Source organism: Elaeis guineensis, chromosome 4 (assembly GCF_000442705.2).
Source record: "Elaeis guineensis isolate ETL-2024a chromosome 4, EG11, whole genome shotgun sequence".
In the NCBI taxonomy this organism is placed as follows: Eukaryota; Viridiplantae; Streptophyta; class Magnoliopsida; order Arecales; family Arecaceae; genus Elaeis; species Elaeis guineensis.
This window is the reverse complement of record NC_025996.2, coordinates 21,644,793-21,665,938: the sequence shown is the minus strand read 5'-3', so window position 1 is coordinate 21,665,938 and position 21,146 is coordinate 21,644,793. Positions and strand designations below refer to the sequence as shown.

The 21,146-nt window shown below is 38.0% G+C and overlaps 1 protein-coding gene across 2 annotated transcripts; it reads left to right on the top strand.

Moving 5' to 3' along the window:
• The first annotated feature begins 1,730 nt into the window (after positions 1 to 1,730).
• LOC105043419 (shaggy-related protein kinase epsilon) lies at positions 1,731 to 14,451 on the top strand. Of its 2 annotated transcripts, XM_010920957.4 has the most exons (13): positions 1,731 to 2,071; positions 5,259 to 5,513; positions 5,701 to 5,793; positions 6,331 to 6,390; positions 6,495 to 6,767; positions 6,888 to 6,962; positions 8,438 to 8,494; positions 8,568 to 8,708; positions 12,093 to 12,143; positions 12,240 to 12,335; positions 12,409 to 12,492; positions 13,737 to 13,839; positions 13,913 to 14,451. In XM_010920957.4, exons 1-13 carry the CDS (start codon positions 2,012 to 2,014, stop codon positions 13,972 to 13,974), a joined length of 1,410 nt encoding a protein of 469 aa, XP_010919259.1. In that variant the 5' UTR covers positions 1,731 to 2,011; the 3' UTR covers positions 13,975 to 14,451. The 2 variants fall into 2 exon arrangements, with proteins under 2 accessions (XP_010919259.1, XP_010919260.1); XM_010920958.4 differs by lacking the exons at positions 8,438 to 8,494; positions 8,568 to 8,708 and having other exon boundaries at positions 1,772 to 2,071; positions 13,913 to 14,181.
• Positions 14,452 to 21,146: the final 6,695 nt, after the last annotated feature.

The following is a 21,146-nucleotide window of genomic DNA, read 5'->3' as shown; positions in this document are numbered from 1 at the left end:
TCAACCGAATCGTTTGCTATAGCCTATAGTCAATCATGTTTTCTGTTGAAGCTTCGAAACATAGCATATATTAAATATGGAAGTAACAACTAAGCAGGTGTTGTCTCTTGTGAATTCTGACTTTGTTTTATGTATATCATTATATGCATATTCTGCATGTACATGCGTATAAATGTATGTATGTATGTATGGGGAAAAAAATCATCTTGTTGGGGATAGATCTTAGTACTAAGACAAGCAAACTAGATTCGCGGAAAACTATCAACAATTTAACTTGATTTTAAAGATCAAGTTTAATTGCCACCCCACGTAAAATGCACAAAGATAAATTAATCCTATCAAAAATCAGATATCTGAATTTGCTGGAAATTCAAACAATTGGAGCATCCTGGCTCTCACAATGTTGTCCCTCTCCATTGTAAATCCTCTTTGTCACCACTGCATCGAGTAATAGCAACACCACGAGATCTAACCAAAAATTATTCATCTCTCTTCAGTAAAGATGGTATTATCTAATCCTTATGTTTATGATGCCACATTCCGAAAACTTCACGTAGCCTAAGATAGTTTAATTAATTTTCGCATCCTATGTTGATGAGTAACATCGATGTAAAAAAAACAGTCTGCCATACAAAACTAAATAAAATCGCCATCAGAAACAATCTCGAAGGCACCAGAGGAATAGAAATGCATCATCCGACTATTAGGAATAGATGAAAGTGGCTTTCATTCTCAATAAATCATGTCCATGCAATAAGTCTGCTATGTTAGATGTAAGCGTGTGTATTGTCACTCATGTCTCAATTGATGCTACCACTGAAAAAGAATGTCAATAGCCTACTAATTAATGGCCTGCACGTTTCTTTGATTTGATTACACTGTAATAATACTATTACGGGCAACTTGCAAATTTAATTATTTTCAATTAATCTTAAGTCATCAACCCTTGAATTGGGTTGAATTATATAGGTGGTGAGAAATCGGAGGCTCCATTATAGTTTTATTTGGAGTCAGCCCTTGAACTGGCTATAGGATTAAACCGTAGAAATTAGCCTATACAATTGTTTTTAAAAAAAATTAAGGGCGTGCTTGGGAAATCCGGTAAAATTGGGCTGGAATTTTTATAAAAATCGGGTCTGATAGCCTGCCCAATTCATTCAGCAAGGACTATCCTAATTTTTGGCTTAAATTTTGTCTACGTTGGATTACAAGATAAAATATATATATATATATATATTTTTTTTCTTTTTCTTCTAGCATTTGGGCTACAGAGAGATTAGGTGGCTGTAGGTTAAATAGGCTGTTGAGAAATTCAGTCCGATCCCACGGAATTTTCAAAAGAAAGCCTCAATGAATTGCTATATTTAATCTCCCACCCCTTCTTAGGAAGGGGAATCTGACGACCGCTTCTCACGCGTGTTTCATCGTGGACGGGAGAGGATCAATAAGAAGACCGCCGCCCGGAAATTCCGCCCGAGGGCACTCCCGTAAATCCTCCCTTCCCCAAGCCGCAGTGCGCCTATCCGCCGTCGATCCCGTTCGGCGGGCAACGGACGGCTGTGGTCGGGCCCACGAAGGCGGAGTACGGATCCTAGCGGGTGGGGGCGGACGGAGGGAATGATTGGGGTCGGGCTCCGGAGGTTTGACTGCTGAACCGAACAGGTAGCAAAACCTAAAGAAAAAGAGAGACACGCAAAGAAAAAGAGGGGAGAGGAGAACGAAAAGAGGGGGAGAGAGAGAGAGGCCGAAATCTGGTGGTTTCCTTTTTGTTTTGTTTTGTGTTGTAGAGAAGGAGAGAGAGAGAGAGTGGGAGGAGGAAGCCATCGTCTTTTCTGTCCTCTTTCTTCTCTTCTTTCCCCTCCTTTGGCTTCGCTTCCTCCTTGGTGGTGCTGTCCAATGGAGGGGGAGAGAGAGGAGAGGGCTTCTCTTTTCTGAGCGCCGGCACCCGTGGGGCAAAGGGAGGGGAGAAGAGAGAGGGAGTTAGCGTTTGGTGTTGGTCAAGTGGGGAATCATGCATATGATGCGACGGCTGAAGAGCATTGCGTCCGGGAGGTCGTCGATTTCGGATCCCGTGAGTTCACCGCTTTCTTTCCTGTTAGTTTCTTTTGGACTTTTTTTTTTTTGCTTCTTTTTACCTTGATTTTGTGGAGGAGGTCGTATTGGTACTTGAGACGATTAGTCTGATGGGGTTTTATTTGATCGGTAAGATTTTAGGGATATGCGTCTTTGTGGGATTAAGCGACAAAAGGAGGATTTTTGTCGATTTAGTTTCTTTTAACCTTATTTTGGGTGCTGGTTGATGTTTCTTTAAAATTCAGAGTTTTTTTTTTTTAATTCATTTCAATATTTCCAGCCAGTGGAAAAGTCAGATATGGCGTTTTTTTTCCTTTTAATTTTTGGTAGGTTGGTGGGTTGGTGGTGTCGATGTTTCTTTCAAGTTCTTTTCTAGTTCTCACATCCCTTATATCAGTGTTCGTCTTTGGTTGCATGAAAACAATGAAAGAAAATAAAAAGGATTTTTCCACGGAGAAGGGAAAGTTTTCCAGAGATTTAGGGATAAACTTTCCATATTTGTCATTTTGTCGTTTAAAACAAATTAAAAACTAGATTTTCCAACGAAATGTTTTCCTTTTCACATGAGAGACCCGTAGCTTGTGATGATTCTTCATAATTTTTTGTTATGGTCAGTTGCTTTTCTCATGTTGCCATGAGGAATGGTTCATAGTCATGATTCATTCGTACCATTTTACTTATGATTTTTCATTTTTCTAATCATTTCAATTTTCTCATTTTATTTTGTGTTGATCTCATGTGCTTAACCTTTTCTTATCAATACTTGGCAGTTGTTGTTTTGGATTTTGTATAAATATTGTCATCATTTTTTTAATGGAAATGAAAAGAAATAGTCCATCCTACTAACTTCTAACATGCATCGACTAACTGAGATTCAGAGCCTATTTATGGATTGTTGAATAGGTATAGTTTACAAACCAAGCACTTTCCTAGCCTACTCAAACATATTTAATATCTTAAACAAAATAAGCTTGTTCATGCATATGGCACAAAAACATATTATGCACTACTTTTGGATAGCTTACAGACTGGATGAAGATTAAAATTTTGGTATTCGATCAAATGAAACAAAAGAAATCAGTGTTTAGAATTCAAACCATAAAGTATAAGGGACAAAGTACAAACCTTTAGGTAACATGTTAAAAAAGGTGCTAAAGTAAACTTGATTATATATCTTAACCAACATTACCTTAGAATTGGTTATATGGTAGTGTATGATGTATATAGCTTGGGATTTGAATAACCTATGATGCCTGCTTATCTAATAATAGAGAGACATATCCAAATGGATAGGATAAAAGAATGAGAAGATGAACAGGGAGGGAGAGGAGGAAGTGAGGGTGTTGTGGGGCTCTTCAACCACAAAGGAATGTGTAGTTATTTACTCTAGCTGCGTTTGGTTCAGGAACAAGGAAAAAGGAAATGATAAGGGCCTGTTTGGATGATTGGGCCCAAAATCTTATAAGATTTGTGGGTGGGCCAACACAATTAGGGAAAATCAGCCTGGGCTAGACCTATATTCACAAATACCCCGGAGCCTTTGGAGTGACCTGGCCCGAATCTTATAGGAAGAAAAAAAAGATCTGTCGGGCTGGCCCACTCCAAAGGTTCTTGGGTATTTGCGAATATAGACCTACCCAGGCAAATTTTTTTTTCAAATTGTACTGGGACAACCCATGAATCCCATAGGATTTTGGGTCTAGTCATCCAAATAGGCCCTAAAAGTTATGCATATGGAAATAGTTATGCATGAGTTATGTCAATTTTCGCTTGGCTCCACTTTTGAGTGGTAAAAGGTGCCATTTTGAAATAACTTTTGAATAATGATGTTTTTGTCCATAAAAAGGTGTCTATATTCAAAGGAATAGCTTATGACAGCTCTCTCGTGGAATAGTTATGCTTGTCATAATTTGACCGGCATAACTATTCCTTTTGGTTATGACTATCTCTAAGCTAGGGAATTTTGGTGGATTGCTTGTTGGTTCTATGAGTTTAGATTATGACAAGGTAGATCCCCGTACCCTCAATCTGGCCTTATAAGCTCCATGGCCGGTTCTTCTTTTTCCTAAATATGCCTTGGCCAGGAATCTTGTAACAGTTTGTGGAGGGTCACCATCAAGTTTGCATGTGGTTGTAAAATATGCTCTATTATATGGCTGACCCCTATGATGCGAAAGGGATTTGATGATGATGATGATTCTCTGAGTTGTTGATGACATAGAACTAAGTATATGCCGTTTATTTTTGACCATGACTTTTTGGACTGTAGCTTGTGCTATTTGGTTTGCATCACACTTTCTTGCTATAAAATTTTCTTGAGGCTTATCTACAAAGACATAAGACTTGCGACTAAATGTTACAGCTCTTTAAAAGGAAGCCAGCATTACTTTTATAAAATTAACTATTGATCTTGAACAATTGTAGATAATTCTTCACCTTTACTGGTCTTGATGGCAAGCGCTACTCATATTGGAGGAGGACCCTTCATTTTCTGATGGCTTATCATCATCAGCTAAAGTCACTTGACTAAGACCATGTTTAGTTGTTTATGTGGAAGAAATTAGATTGATGAGTTCAATGGAAGATGAGTCTATATATGCTTGTAATAAACAGAGGAAATATTGAGTAGGTTGGAGTTGAGAGTACTTGAGATTTCACCAGCCTAAAAGGGCCTTCATTAACTGTAAATTTTCGAACTTCATGGATCTCTATATCCATTTGATGATCCTTATTAAGTTCCTTGTAGGATCATTAATAATTTTGAGAAACTGATCTTGTATGGATGAATTGTAAGAATTTTTATCATGACATTCTTCATAGCCAATTAGAGGAACTTGCACACTTGCCTTTTTTCCTAAGTAAAATAAAGGAGTAAACTATAGGTGAGCAACAAAGAGATATCCTAAGCCAATTTAGTGGATTAAACTTGAGGCTTCAATTATGAATGTTGGAAAGCCACAATGCGCATTCTCATAACGTGAGTATGACAGATAAATTCCTTTTGTTTGGATTTAGAACTTTGTGTCAAGCTGTTTTCTTGGAATCTAACACAGACCAATAACGAATCTTGCTTCAAAATAAGCCTAGCAGGTGTTGTGCTACATTAGCATGTCTCCTTGATTTGACCTTTTGTTTTCAATTTTTATTGTGTTATAATGTCCTGAAATTTATCACCTTCACATAAGGGTGGAGATCCTGGCACAAAAAGAGCAAAGTTTGATCAGGATGGAGCAGGGGAAGTTTCTTCAGAACCACATCTTGTTGAAGACAAAGCTGTTGGTCTAGATCAGAATATGACTTCAACTCATTTACATTTGGATGCAAGCACATCCAACATGGATCCACCTGCTAGAACTGAAGATGCTGCTGTGGATCAGCTTCCGAAGGAAATGCATGAAATGACAATTAAGGATGATAAAGTTGAAGACCACAATGAGAAGGTATATCTTCATTTTTTTACCTGTTTAATATAATTTGCCCTTAGTTCAGAAGGTACAAATGTGTCATCTGTAGCATGTTTGGATTATTATATTTCTTAATTGTCAAGAGTGGCTCTTCCAGGATACAGTTTCATCTGTAGCATGTTTCAATTATCATATGCTTAATTGTTGAAAGTGGCTCGTACAGGATACTGAAGGGACAATGGTGAGTGGAAATGGAACTGAGAGAGGTCAGATAATTGCAACAACAATAGGTGGTCGAAATGGCCAGCCTAAACAGGTTATATGATTTCTCGAACTTAAATCTGTTATTCATGTATTACTGATTAGGAGCTTTCTTTTCTAATGTTAATGGCATAGTGTTCTTAGCTCATAGGACTAGTGATCATACTTGTTTTGTTCAACTTTATTGGCTAATTTGGTCACATGCATCAGCTAGAAACATGGCCTGGGCATGTTGGTGCTTAGAGTTTTGTTTCCAAATGGCCGTATTTCAAAATTGCTTCTCTAATGGTCCTCCAAAAAAAAATTTACATGATTGTCATTGTTCATGTTCATCTCTATAAGTATGGGGATGAAAATCCGTTGGAAATATAGGTGCATTGACTCATGATATCTATGAGCTTGGTATATTGGAGTTCTGTCATGTAGCCAAATTTTCATCTGGATATCTATGGTGCAGTGAATTTCTCTATCCCAGACCATCTTTTGCAGTAGTCCTAAACCTCTTTAGATTATAAAGCTTACCTGATGTTTCTTACTAATTGTTTGAAATCAGAACTTGGTTAATGATAACTTTTTTCCAATTGCATGTCAGACAATCTCATATATGGCAGAACGTGTGGTTGGGACTGGTTCATTTGGCATAGTCTTTCAGGTAAATAGCACTAATTTTGTCTTGGCATATTTTCTTAGTTTTATGGCATACAATTCTTCCTTTTTCACCTATAATCATGACATGATACTATACAACTGGCACAGGCTAAGTGTGTCGAAACAGGAGAAACGGTGGCTATCAAGAAGGTGCTGCAAGATAAGAGATACAAGAATAGAGAACTCCAAATAATGCACTTACTTGACCATCCAAATGTAGTCCAACTAAAGCACTATTTCTTTTCAACCACTGACAATGATGAGGTCTACCTCAACCTTGTACTTGAGTATGTATCTGAGACTGTTTATCGCATTTGCAAGTACTATACCCGGATGAACCAACGTATGCCTCTCATATATATTCAGTTGTATACATATCAGGTGAATGGTGCTGCCGTACTTATATTTTGCCAATCATTGTTTACTGCAAAATCATTTTTGCATTCTATATTTAGTCAAATCTGTTTTCCTGAATTAATATTTTCTTGTTTATGTGCCTAGATCTGCCGTGCACTTTCTTACATCCATCATGTTGTAGGAATCTGTCATCGTGACATTAAGCCACAAAATCTGTTGGTAAGAGATTGTCTCTTGATAGGTTCTATCCATTACTCTTCTCTGATTAATGATTTTTTTGGTATGCCTAAAAGTTGATATTATTTTTCAGCATCTGTTATGCCAGGGGGCATTTGAGTAGTGTCATAAATACCTCATGGTTTCGATATTGATGACATATTGAAAGTAAATTTGAGGAGAAATTTTGATTTGTTAGGTTCATGGTTAGTGATCTCAAACTTGTTCCCGTAGATGATTGTTGAGTCAGAACAAAGGTTGAAAGGAGTTATAGCTAGGCTTCTAAAGTAGGATGCTTAACTTTCAAGCTAACAATGGCCTGCTGTTCCATCACTGATTGAGGTTTAACAACTTCCAAGCCAATCAACGAAGTGAGTTTAACTTCAATCTTGACATGTAGAAATAACATCTAGGTGCTTTCGGTGGTCAGAGTCAATTACCATTATGAGTTGAATACTCATTTTCTTGTCAATCACTTATTTACATTCTACTAAGGTTAGTAATATCTCATTATAGAATATAAAACAAAGGTTACTCTTTTTGCGAGATATAAATGGGTTTGGATTCTTGTCATGGTGCTTTTATGAGGCTTAGAGGAACATGAGAGCCTTTCTATGATGTGATTTGTAGTTTTTATATCTTTGCTGGGAGACATGTTTGACAAAGCCGCATTGTTTGGCAGGCACTGTACTACCTGTGATCTACTGATGAATATTCATTCTTCATCAGAAAGACACATTACATGAACTTCTAACGTTTCCCATAGCCACCTAGCAAACTCAGTTTTTTTCTCATATGTGATGAGTTTCATAAAAAGCATATCACAACATGTATGTGCAAGCAGTCATGTTTGTCCATCTTACGTATCTTATGTTAAAAAAATGCAATTGCGATATGCTAAAAATACACTATACAGAGAGTATGCCCTTCCCTTGCCCTAAGTTGGTGTGGCTAAACTTTGGGATTGTCATACATCTGATACATTATATGGGTGGACTAGGGGTTGCTAAACTTTGGGATTGTCATACATCTGACACATTATATGGGTGGACTAGGGGTTGCAACTTGCAAGATTAGGTTAGGATTCTTATGACCCCATAATGTTTCACACAAGGAATGCCGTACCGGGTCGAACCGTCTGGTATGGGGCGTGCCGAACCGTCCCGACGGAAAACCGAGACGGTTCCGGCATGCAAAACGGCACATGCCGGTGCCGGGGAAGAAAAAGAGAGAAAGAGAGAAATAGAGAGAGAGAGAGGGAGGGAGGAAGAAAAAGAGGGAGGGGAATCCGTCGGAGAGGCAGTCGGAGGGCCGCCGGAGGGCAGCCGTGACCGTCGGGCGGTGGAAAGGGCTCCCGCGGCTCCGCGGGGGAACAGGGGCGATCCGCCTCTGTTTCTCGGGGCTTTTTTTTAATGAAAAACTTGTCTTGGATCGTATCTCTAATTAAATTTTGTTCAAAAATTTGATTGACGTTGCAGGTCAATCCTCATACTCATCAAGTAAAGCTTTGCGACTTTGGCAGTGCTAAGAAACTGGTATGTCATGTTATCTGTATATGATTGTTCTATGGTGAATTTCTTAGATCTGAATCCGATGACCCAATTACAGGTTCCAGGAGAGCCTAATATATCTTACATCTGCTCACGGTACTATAGGGCTCCAGAGCTCATCTTTGGAGCTACGGAATATACCACTGCAATTGATATGTGGTCTGTTGGTTGTGTTTTGGCGGAGCTTCTTATAGGGCAGGTAGACATTATGCTGGTGGTTTTTACGCTAAAACATACTTTGTTAAGTTTCCTTCTTAAGATTTTAGTCGGCTTTCTTCTTAATTTGGAATTTTGGATTGCATGTGCTGTTAAGTTGGAGAAGTTTGCTTTTCTTTCGGTCTTATGATGATTAATAGAATGTTATTATACTCTGTAAATTCTGCTGCACAAGTGGTTAGTTTATATGATTTCAGGATATAATCAGTGTTCCAAAGGATTTAAGTTAATGTAAACAGAGAAAGGAACCTTGGGATTATGGCTATAAGACACCACCTTAGACAATGTCTTAAGTGCGAAAAGGCTTATTGCCTGAACTGTTCTGTGCAAGAGTTGAAGGAAGCTATCTTAGAGAATTATTTTCTTTGGTCAGGTTCTAGATAAAATCTTGGCATGACAAGACCATACGAGCCAAAATCTTTTGCGTAGTCTGCCACCCTACACCTGGGGGAATATTGGACAACTTACTGTTTCGACACTACTAAGCATTATTGAATGTTGTGTACATGTTATCGTTGTGCATGTCTTGGTACTTAACATTTATAATTAAATATTATAAATTTTGATAATGCACCTTGAAGTTCGAAGACATCTTGAACATGTTAATAGTTTAACAATAATTTAGGGGAAGCAGGAGGTGATGTGTGATGAAGTATTCCCTTCTTGGAGTCAACTTTTTTAGTCACTTAGAAGGAAATTTGCATTTTGCCATACATGTGTAGTTGTTGATGCTAATGCTGAGATCTTACCTCAGCAATCTCCTAATTTTTCCGAAGCTTTTGATTTTAGTGGTTGGGAGATGAGGACCACCAAAAGGATGGAAACATCTTTTTTTAATCTTTAATTTCTTTCCTTTTTACCTCCGCTTAGGACAAGGTTAACAAATTAAAGGATGGCAAGTTGCAAGACATTTTTTGTCATCTTTGTTGTTTATTGTATGGCTATTGTATGGCTTTCTGGATAGGAAAGGTCACAGATCATAATCCTGATTTGTGACCTTTTCCATCATCTTCATCTGGAATAGACATTAAACTTGATCAGTATCTTTGAAGTTTTGCTTTTACATGCCTTGTGCTGGCTTCCTCTAAGATTTTTATTGTAATCATTTTTTAACATTACTTTGATAGAGTGAATATCTTGTTACTTTGAGGTTCCATAACACTCGATTGTTAAACTTACCTGGACAGAGATATCATTGCATATTAGAAAATATTAATGGTGAAATATGAAAATAGCTTTTTTTATGCTTCAAGTTTTGTTCTATGTAATAGATGCAGTCCTCTACTACAAATTTTTTAAGATACATTATTGTATTTGTACAGCTAAAAAATTGTATTAGAACAACTAATGGACAGCATTTATAGTCATCAAAAACAACAGCACACTTGTTCTTCACAAAGTACCCATAAAATAGAAGTCCAGACTGTAGATTCACATTCTTGTTATACAGACTACTGACGGAGCCGCAGCTGCTAGAATTAGTGCCATCAGTTTGAAGTAAGGTAGAGAAATAGGCAGAGGGATAAGGGAACCATTTTAAACTAAAATATATCATGGAGTCCTGAACTCTAAATTATTTTGAAATATTTTTTCGTTAATCTCATTGTCATATATCAGGGTTGTGCACTCTGACATACATTGATCAGTATAAAGCCAAGCTAATTTTAGAAATTTGATTTTTATAAATTTTTATTCTTTGGCTCCTTAGCTCTTTGGGAAACCACAAATGCCATTTTTCAGAAGTAGGACTTACACTAGCTAAGATAGTTAAATTATATTATATTTTATTGGCCCAAACAACAATTTGTATTGGGAAAAGTATGATGCAAATTTGATTTTGCATAAGTATATTTGTTCTTTTTCAATTGGATAGAATCTATTGCTGGGCTTCCAGTTAATGTGCTTCCGTTTGTTTGAAAAATCTTTTCTAGAATGCATTTTAATGATGTGGAAACCATATCACCGTGTTTCAAATTTCTGGGTACTGTTTATGATGTTGCTTTCTTCACTCCCATGAACATAAGAAATCGAATAACTTGAAAAATAATAACATAACCTTGCTTTTTTAAAAAAAGTAAAAGAGACCATAACAAAAGGGATAATCATTGGCAGTCATCCTTTAGCACCTTTATATTTGGCAGGAGACCAATGGCAATTCAAAGCCCAATTGGGCTTCAAATAAAGATGATCAAACCCAAATCCTCCTGGCACTGAAGGCTAAGCATCAAGTATGAGCAGGTAAAATGCCATCTGCCCATCGACAACCTGATATATTCATATTAAAAGAACCAATCTACTTGGTATGATAACTGACACATTTAACTCTTTTTGGAAGCTTCATTGCTTCATTGATTTTGCATTGAATGTTCCATCTTGAGCTCCATTGTTCCTAAATGACTTCCACACTATCAGGCCCATATTGGGCCCATGTCTGAAGTTCCACTTCTTCCTTGTTTAATCCATGTCCCATAAAAATTCAAGAATGCATATCATGGGACTCAAAAATTCTATCCTTCTCCATTAGTGGCAGACCCATTTGGTATGCATTTACCAGTGAAGAAATTTATTTTTCTCACTTCTATTACTAGGCATGCATCTCTAAACCCCGATATTTGACTGATTCAAACTATTTGTGAGCTTGCTTAATCCCCATAAGAAACACAAAAGGACCTTTCAACGCTTGTGTCAGATCCTGGAAAGACAATTGACTGAAGGGAATAGTCTTTACAGTTCAAAATCTGGATATTGACAAATGAATATTTGATGCTTTACCATCACTGCTTGATCCCGCATGCTTAAGCCAGGTCATGAGTTGGACATGATACATGACTGGCATTTAATCTGTAAAGATCTGAATTTTTTCATTGCATAAATGAATTGTCTTGTGGAAGTATGTACGTAAAGTATATAGGATGGCTAGTTGTTTTTAGTTATAGTCTTTCCTTGTTTGAATGCTTGGTTTTCACTCTGTATTCTTCTAGGATGATTCAGTTCTCTTAGTGACCCTTGCACCTTTTCTCATGTTCTGGTGTACAATTGCCATCGTGTTATGTCCTTTTCCTTGTCAACTTTAACTTTAAAACCACACAGGTAATATAACAAGAAGCATTTTTAATTTTAAAAAAAAAAAAGAAAATGAAGCATAGATCAATGAAGAATATCCCTTTCTAGACTATTTTCCTCATTTAGCATGATATGATTTGCAACTCTTTAGACTATATGTTACACATGATTTTGTGCCATGCTATTATAATATTTTGATTTTGTTTCTCTCTTTATGTTGTTATTTGGTCTTTGGTAGGTTATTTTTTGACACAAACATTTGTTTTGTTATTCCTGTTGCTTTAACAAAATGAATGTAATGCAGCCTCTATTTCCTGGAGAAAGTGGGGTTGATCAGCTGGTGGAAATCATTAAGGTCTGATATCCATGCACTACTTTCTGTATCTTTGTGCATTTCAGGTTTTATTCATCAGTTGAACTCATACTCAACTAATTGTTGTTGTTATGCAAGATCTTAGGTACCCCTACACGAGAAGAGATTAAATGCATGAATCCAAATTACAATGAGTTCAAATTTCCTCAGATTAAAGCCCATCCCTGGCATAAGGTCAGTAAGCACATTGCATTAGAACTCAGGTGTCAAATCTAGATGATTTACTTGTCATGCTTCTCTTTTTCAGCTTTTCCACAAGCGAATGCCTCCCGAGCCAGTTGATCTTGTATCAAGGCTACTTCAGTACTCACCAAATTTGCGTTGCACAGCTGTAAGTATCTTTCACTTCTCCAAAAAAAATATCATTCTGCTAACTGATCTCTATTTTGTAATCTATTATGGTGGCTTGTTGACTCATTTATTTCAATTATTGTCTCCTTTTTTATTTGATTATTTTAAAAATATAATAGAAAATAAATGATAATCTTTTATGGATGTACAATTTGGAAATTGAGCATATCGTATTCATTTACTCTAAAATCCTTTTATGCTATTGGATATGGTGCTGCTTGTCATAAGCATTCTTGGCTGTAGGATGCACTTAAAGTGGCTTATAATTAAATTTCAACTTGTAGTTTGCTTACTTATACCTATTCTGTATTTCAGAATACATAATTCTTCCTTTACAAGTGAAAACATTCCAGTATTGTCAATGGCTCCTATGAGACATATCATGTGATGACATGTACATTCTAGATGGTGGATGGGGCATACAAGGTCATCTGCCCTTGTCCTCTCTTTCATTTCCATAGTTCATTCAATCTGCAATAAAGAAAAGCTTAATTTCTCTCATTCTGCCTGGTGTCATTCGAAGGCCCTGTAATCCTCATGCACATGCCCACGTGCTCTGGGAGCATTAGAGAACTGATGTTTTGAGTTACTAATAGAAACCTAAAGGAAAAGTTAAATAAAGCAAGTTCATGTGTAATAGGATCCTCTATTTCTAGGCATTTGGCTTTTGAACCCACACTGGCCAGGTGATAGCACTTCTTGGGTACATTGTGAAGTCGTTGCCTCTACATGTATTTTAGTTGCATACAGTGATGGACTTTACTTTTCATCTCATATCAGCTTTAGCTTCTGGAAATTGTGATTAGCTTAGATTGAAATATGTTATTGTCAGTAAAAGATATTAAGACTAAAGCAATTCTTGATTCAAGCTCAATTTGCATTTCTTTTTTTTTTTCTTAAGAGGTGGTTTAGGACCTGGCGTATTGCATTTATAATACTGTTAGTTTCTATTGCAAAGAGTAGAGAATCTATATAAAAGCATCAGCAACATATCTACTGTTTTTTTACCACCAAGCGCTTGCTTGGATGGTATCACCCCTTGCCACTTGGGCAAGGGAATGGGAGTTTGATTTTGGTCGAAGACAACCCTCAATGGTGGGGTGGGTATCGGGTAGAAAGGTGGGGATAATCCTTCTTAATCTCAGAAAAGGGACACTTTTCAAATTAAGAAGATAAAAAAATCGATATATTTGATAATATTTCTTATATATGAATCCTGTGCAGTTGGAGGCCTGTGCCCATCCATTCTTTGATGAATTGAGGGACCCAAACACCCGTCTGCCAAATGGACGCCCCCTACCTCCTATATTTAATTTCATGCCTGAAGGTGAAAGATATGTCTGCCTTTTTTCCTTGATTCTTATCTGACAATATTCCAAGCTCATTATTGTGTCTTGCAGAGCTTGAAGGTGCTTCTCCTGAACTCATTCAGCGCCTCATTCCTGAGCACGTGAAGAAATGAATGCGGCAAGCAGTATCTAAGCGTTGTGGTGTTAATACAAAGATTTCTGGACAGCACAATCCATGATATATCAAGTATGGTGCCCCCAAGTGACTGATCAGTTTGTGATTTGATCAAAAGAGAGAGAGGCTTTAGGGAGGGGAATATTCATGAACTGTCAGATCTTTGCACCTGAGGCGGATGTCGAGATGACTTGCGAGCATCATAGGCAGGCATGACATGATTTGGGTTTTTGCCCATCTACATGTATTCTGTGTGAGAGGGTTGCTTGCATTCCAGCTTCGGTAGCCACAGGACATAATGCTAAACTAGTGCTGATTTCTTGAAAAATTTCCTTGTACGTAGAGATGAAGTTTTTAGAATGTTCTGTTCTGGGAACTAGATTATGTGGCGTTTGTCTTGGTTTCTAAATGGAGTATTGTAGGTATTTCGGTACAGAATGGTAGTAGGTTCAAAAATAAAATGTGTATATCAGCAGTCTCAAGGTTTCTGTAGTGTGGTATTTGGCAGGGCTTCTGAAAAGTTCATTTGAATCTTCAGATAATCTGATGCAATTCATGATTACCGCTCTGCAGTTAGATTACTAAGTGATGGTCAAGGAGAAGGGCCCTAAAAGATGTTTATATTGCTGGAACTTTGAGTTTTCAGCGAGGTAATCTTCTTGACAAAACGGAGCAAGCTGAATTTTTATCACAGGCTCCTATCATTGCCAGGAAGTGGGCCTCAAGATCAGCAATCAAGATACAGGTTTCCATTGGTGAATCTGATTATCTTATTCTCTTGGAATGCGATAAAATTGTATCATCTTGCTATGTTAGGGAAGGCATCCAGAAGGCTTGGCAGAAGTACTACTGTATTCAGATTGAAGCAATACATGTCTCAATCCGCTCAGAAAAAAAAAAAAAAAAAAACTCTCTTTAAAAGGAGCTGTAACAGAAGTACTGTGGAGGATTAGTCTGGGCTTTGGCAACCTCACGGAGGGCTCCAATTCTTTAATCTGCTGCTTGCGGTGCAGTGTGACCAAGTCAGGATAGCTACATCCTCTAGATTTGGAGCATACATATGGGTCTCACCACCTTTCATATGATTTTATTTCATACAAGTCAATGGATGAAAAATGAGGGTGGTGGAAGAAGGATCCCTAGGGGCATCGATGATGATTAACTGGCATAGCAAGCTAGATTGCTTGCGGTTAATGCATTGCATCAACTTGCTGACATGTCCGCAGCACTTTGTGTGTCGCAAAAGGTGGTTAATATTTTGGAATTAGATGCCTCCATGTTTCATGATCGTTGCATTGGAGATGTATCAGTAGCCTTTTCCTGTACGTAGTCAAGGTAGTCTTCAGTTTCCATACACCCCGTTGTGGTTGGCTTCTCTGCCCTTCTTGCTTGTCGCACTATGGTAATATGGGAGGGGGTGAGTATGACAAGGATAGCCCCAGTTATCTGTCAGCTCTGAAGCGAAGGCGCTTATTTTGAGATTTACGTGTGTTATCAACGGACGCTTGTCTTTCCCCTATTTTGACGTTTCCATTTTTTCCCTCAAGGAGCCATGTTTATTTTAATAAAGCGTCTGGCTCATTGGTTTACGCGTGGCCCCCGCCCGGGCGGCGGCCCTCACAAGGGGGAAAAAAAAATCAAAGCACCATTTCTACTTTGGACCCAAAAAAAAAAAGAAAAATGCCCCATTTTGCACTTGCATAGTACGTCTACCGGCTTAGCTTTCCGCAACTGCAATCTTGATTGAGCAATAGCAATTTCAACATGAATAATGCTCCACAAACCTGCAAACCATAATTTTAGTGCTTAGTGGTTGTGATTGGTACCAAAGGGTAGCCAGAAATCCCCCCTAATATGTATGATAAGGCGTTTATAAGATTCTCGTAGAATTGAGAATGAATTTTTTATTCTAGATTTGTCAGATCATAAATTAGAAAATGCATTCAATCTCCGTAAAAATTTTGATTGTTTTAAAATTTTTATTTTTGAAATTAGATATTTATGAAATCTCTGTGATAGATCAATCTTATTCGATAATATTCTCGTAATATTCCTCTTTTTTGTTCTTAAGCAAGCTCTCGAGAGGGCTTAGTTGATCATGATTTATATTTTATCTTTTTTTTTCTTTTCTATCATGGTTATCATCTGAATATTGTATTTTAGTCTGTATTTTTATTAATCAGCATTTCTATGAATGTGATGTTGGTGGTAAATCAAAATAAATATGAAGTATTTAAAAATTAATGACTGAAAATCATAATCATAAATTAATAAAATAAATTAAAATTTATTTAAAATTAAGTTATGAATAGGAGAATTTAGATATGAGATTTTTGCCAAAAATACTATTGCTCTCTCATGCAGGATGAAAAATGCTAATCTGTCAGGTTCAATTTAGCTCGACTCTCTCCTGCGTTATGTTATTAACTTGATCAATTTGTCAATTACCCAAAGTAAAATCTTTCAAAATTATTAATAAGAAAAAAAAAAAAACTCAAAATTTATTTAAAAATTAATTTTATTAAATTAATAAAAATAATTGAAGATCATCAATCTCAATGTACAATAAATCTCTACATTTATGAAATCTAAAAATGCAACCGTCAAACTACATCCGCCGTATCATTCCATGACATCACTAGACAATTTGTTGCACCACAACAGAGAAGACGGAAACATTCTAACTTATATAAAATTGTTAGACTAAATTTGCAAGAACTCTTTAACTATATGATCACCGTGTGTTTTCATATTTTATTTAAAAAAAAAATTAGGGATCAAACAAACAACCACAAATGCTGGACAACAATTAGTCTAGCACCATGAACAAGAACACCCAAAAATTGTCACACCAAGCATTTTTGAGCACATGGGAGCTACCGTCGTCCATTGTGGCTCACCGACCGGCACGAATTTTAGGATTCAGATGATGGCTGTTGAAAACCATAACCACTTAAATACGATAAGACAGCTCGGCAAAGCCCATGCTTTCTGTGCTTTGAAATTTTTTAGCCGTTAGGCGTGGTTGGCGTGCATGAAGGCACGAGGACAGCAGCCAAGTGTCTCGAGGAATGACGAAGACTCCACCTTGGCATTTTTTTTCATCATAGCTACAATGTCGATGCCCCAGCCGCCAGGACCTGTCGCATTCTAGTGGTGGCCTTTAGCACCTTCATATTCTTGCCTTGACCTAGGAAGCTCTCTTGCACGATACTGTTGACGTTCTCCACCACCCGGATGTTTCCGAACTCAGCAAACACCGACTCTAACTGGGCGCATGCTGCTAGCAGCTAGGCTCGCCTGCTCCTCCGATGGGGTGGGTTGAGGTGGAGATGGAAATTCCAAGGATTGCACTGAGCCCGAATGGATAGGATTCCAATGACTCAATGTCAAGCCCACGCTCGACGCAACCCACTCAATTGCATGTGAAGTTAAAAAACATAAATGAAAAATGAAAGACCCAGGCTAAAGGCCTCCGCTCTCCCTCAGCCTAGGGCTCCCTTCCACTCAGTGGGATCGAGATCAGAGAGGATGCAAGGCGTGCTGAGGGCGAGGGTGGTGAAGAGGAGGGAGAGGGTAAGTAGGGTTGGACAGTAGGGCTGACATGTGGTGGACGGGAACTGAAGTTCCATGGGCTCGCCGAGCAGGGTGTGCATCCCCTTGTTTTGTCGGCCCATGGAGGGACCGTAACAATCGGGGAGGCCAGTGGGTCTCTCCTCTCGTGTCCTCCCTCAAGCCCAAGGTGATTGTCTTAGTGGCATCAACGCCAGCAGAGGTGATCAAGAAAGGTGGTAAGATCGATCATGTCGAATCTCAAGTAGGCATGGCCACTAAATTTCTCTTTTCCTTCCTCTCTCCTCTCCCCCCCCCTCTTCATCTTGCTCACTGGAGCTCGGTGGCACAACAGATTGAAGGAAAGGGAGGGATTGATAGAGAGGGTACAAGAGACGGGGTAAGGATGAGGGACGGGCTATGCTCAGGCGGACAGGACTACACCTGTAGAGGGGGTGGGGGGAACAGGATAGGGTGTGAGAAGGGGTATGGAGGAAGCATCAGCCTCTACTTCCGCTTCTCTTAGATGGATGGTACGGGGGCATGATGGAGATATTGACCTCCGCCCCCCTTCTCAAATCGAGATCTCGCATATGCTAAGGCACGCTAAGCAGAGCTCAAATCAACATGCGGCAACTTTTTGGGGGGAGAGCTGGACTCCTTTGATGTGTGGGTGTAGATGTATAGATGATATGAACAAAGACATATCGGTTGGTTCGATGCAGCTACTAGGAGTCTTCTCAACGATCTTTGCCGGTTGTTCCTTTTTTTTTTTTTTTTTTTTTTTTGTGATTAAATACATAGATTAGTTTGATGCAACTACTGCTAGGAGTCTTCTCAATGATCTTTGCTGGTGGTTTTTTCGTGACTAAACCCAGGAAGGCTCGTACTGACTATAAAACTTTGAACACACACGTAAACATATGTATGTACTGCACTCACTGGCATGTCATATGCTCTCCACACAACCCGCAAGTACCGATCACTCTCTCTATCTAACATTTCTTACTTTTTTCTTTTCGTTCCCTTGCGACATGCAATCTAATTGCAGCGATCACTTTATCCCCAATCCGTTTTTTCCTTTTTCTTTTTTTTTTTTCAAGTTTTTAGACTAGCAGGGTAACGTTAATTCCCATCTTTTATATCATGCATCCGTCCCACCCGAGGCCCCTCTCTTTTGCGGCCACCTGCACGAAGGACGGTAGCGGGGAACAAAATAAGGGTCAAAAGATGCTTTACCTAACAGCTTTATGCGGTCCATCTGTTACCGCGATTTCAGGAATAGAAGCTGACTCCACCTTCCAGTTATTCCTTGTGAGGGTATAGGGTCATGGGATCATTGATGGACAGCTCAATAATTCTCTCCACTTTGTGCTCCGTATAAATTCTTATTCTTCGACCAATGTTGAGCACGGGAGGAGGATGGATAGCTAAGATTCCATATAATTTATATAGATATTTAAAGATATTTATTTTCCAATCGAAAATAGAATGAAAATGAGGATCAAAATGGTTTGAAATCGAAATCAGAATGGCCAAATCTTCTAAAACATTTGGTTCATGATAAAACCGGAATCAAATAGAAATTTGAATCTATAGAGAAAAATAAGGATTGAGTTCTATACAGATTGACTATTCTCATTTCATCTCAGAATCAGAATCGGAATGGGACTCCTTCCAATTAAACGGTGAGAATGAAAGTTACCCATTCCGATTTCAGATCTTCATTCTTTCAACCAAATACTCTCTTATATTATTTTTTAGTGCGACCTGTTTTATATATTCGAATCTAGCACAAATAGTCCATGCTACATCATTAAAAAGAAGAAAAAAAAATTCTGCATCAAATCCACAAAAATCAGTAAAAGGGATCTATATAAGTCCGGGTAATTAGCGTGAAAACCAATCATGTGATCGCCCTTTCTTCTGAACCTTCTTCTTATTCTTTTTCTTTCCTTCAAAATAAGGACCGAACCAAGTGTCCAATAATTTTTCTTTAGAAACAGGACTCCATGAAGTGGGACAGGGATTAGCAATTCATAGACTCACCTACGGAGACTTCAAGATTCATAACTAATTACAGAGGCTCGAGGCCTTTTGCGTTATAATCGTAAACGTTTTGCAGTGGCCAGATAATATTACAAACTACTTAAGAGAAAATTTATACAATGAAGTGCTCATCAACTACTTGTTATATATTTTTCTCCCAAAAAAAACTACTTGTTATATATTTTGACTTTATAAATGCCACCTTATTATCGACAGGACACTGGAACTAACAACAGAGATTTTTTTTTTTTCCTTTAATTTATTCTTTCCGTAAGTACTCAGAACTGAATTGTGTCCCACAGCTTTTGTTTTCCCCTCCCCTTTCTTTTTTCCATATTTGCTTTGCTCACAAGATATTGCTTCTTGCCGAAGTAACAACCCCACTGGTACAATCACTGGCCTTCCACCCAACCTACCCAACATTCATAATTCTGTCAGATAGATCCAAGAATCTTGGTATTATAATGTGGTTCGTGATCTCATCTCACTCTTGTCTAATCAGCGGTGGATATCGGAGACGCTGGCTTGTTTGTTTTGCTTAACCAGTTGGTAAGCTGGTGATGAAACCTTGGCCGCTGCTGCTTGGAATCCTTTGCGGCCAATCAAAGGCCTATTCAGGATTGGGAAGTGGGTCATTGGATTTCAAATAGCGTGCTTTTAGTTTCTTTCAATCATGCAGATGCACAGTAAATTCTTTTGTAACCGAATAATTGGGACGTGGGATATATTACTTAGAGCAATGCCATGGGGCCAAGCCTGCTACTAAGAAAAAATATCCTTGGCAAATGTTAGAGGGGACCAATGCAATTTATGGGTTGTGCAATTCATGTGCAGAGCCTAATGTAAAGCGATCCCCCTGTGACATGAGGTTCAAGCAGTTTCCTAATACCAAGGTTGGGGCCAAGCATTTTCCATTTATATAATATGATCAATTATTTGGTTTTAGATTCCGCTTTCTAGAGATAGCCAGAGACTTCACATTTTGATTAAACAATATTATGTGAAACAAACAAAATTTAAAAATAATACGAAAAAGAAACCTCTTTGAATCTCAGCCAAAGAAAATGCAAGTTTCAATATGGTAGGAAAAAAAGGGTGTGGATTGTATGCTTTGCTCTAAAGAATTGGTTGATCTTTTTTTTTTTGTGATATAAAGTATTGGATCATATTTTACACAGCTTTCAAAGTATGATATATGTCTTGTGATCTATGCTGACAGATAGAAGAAAGAGATTGGGAGCTTTGAAAGCTGCGAAAAGCATGATCTAATAATTCACATCATGAAAGAAGAACAATCATTGTTTCATACGAATGATACAATCCAAATCTAGTGAAAACCAACCATTATATGGAGATCGATGTTCCTTGCATAGCCAAATGCAGCAATTATCAACCATGTTTTAAATTTAAAGGAAATAATACCAAATCAAGATATATGTTAATTTAATTTATGTTTTGAGGGAAATGGCAATTTAAATTTTATAGCCCACCCCCACCCTTCTGTCTCTAATTATTGCATTGAATTGTATAGAAGTTTTCTTGATCTAATCAAGAAAGAAATTGGTTGGA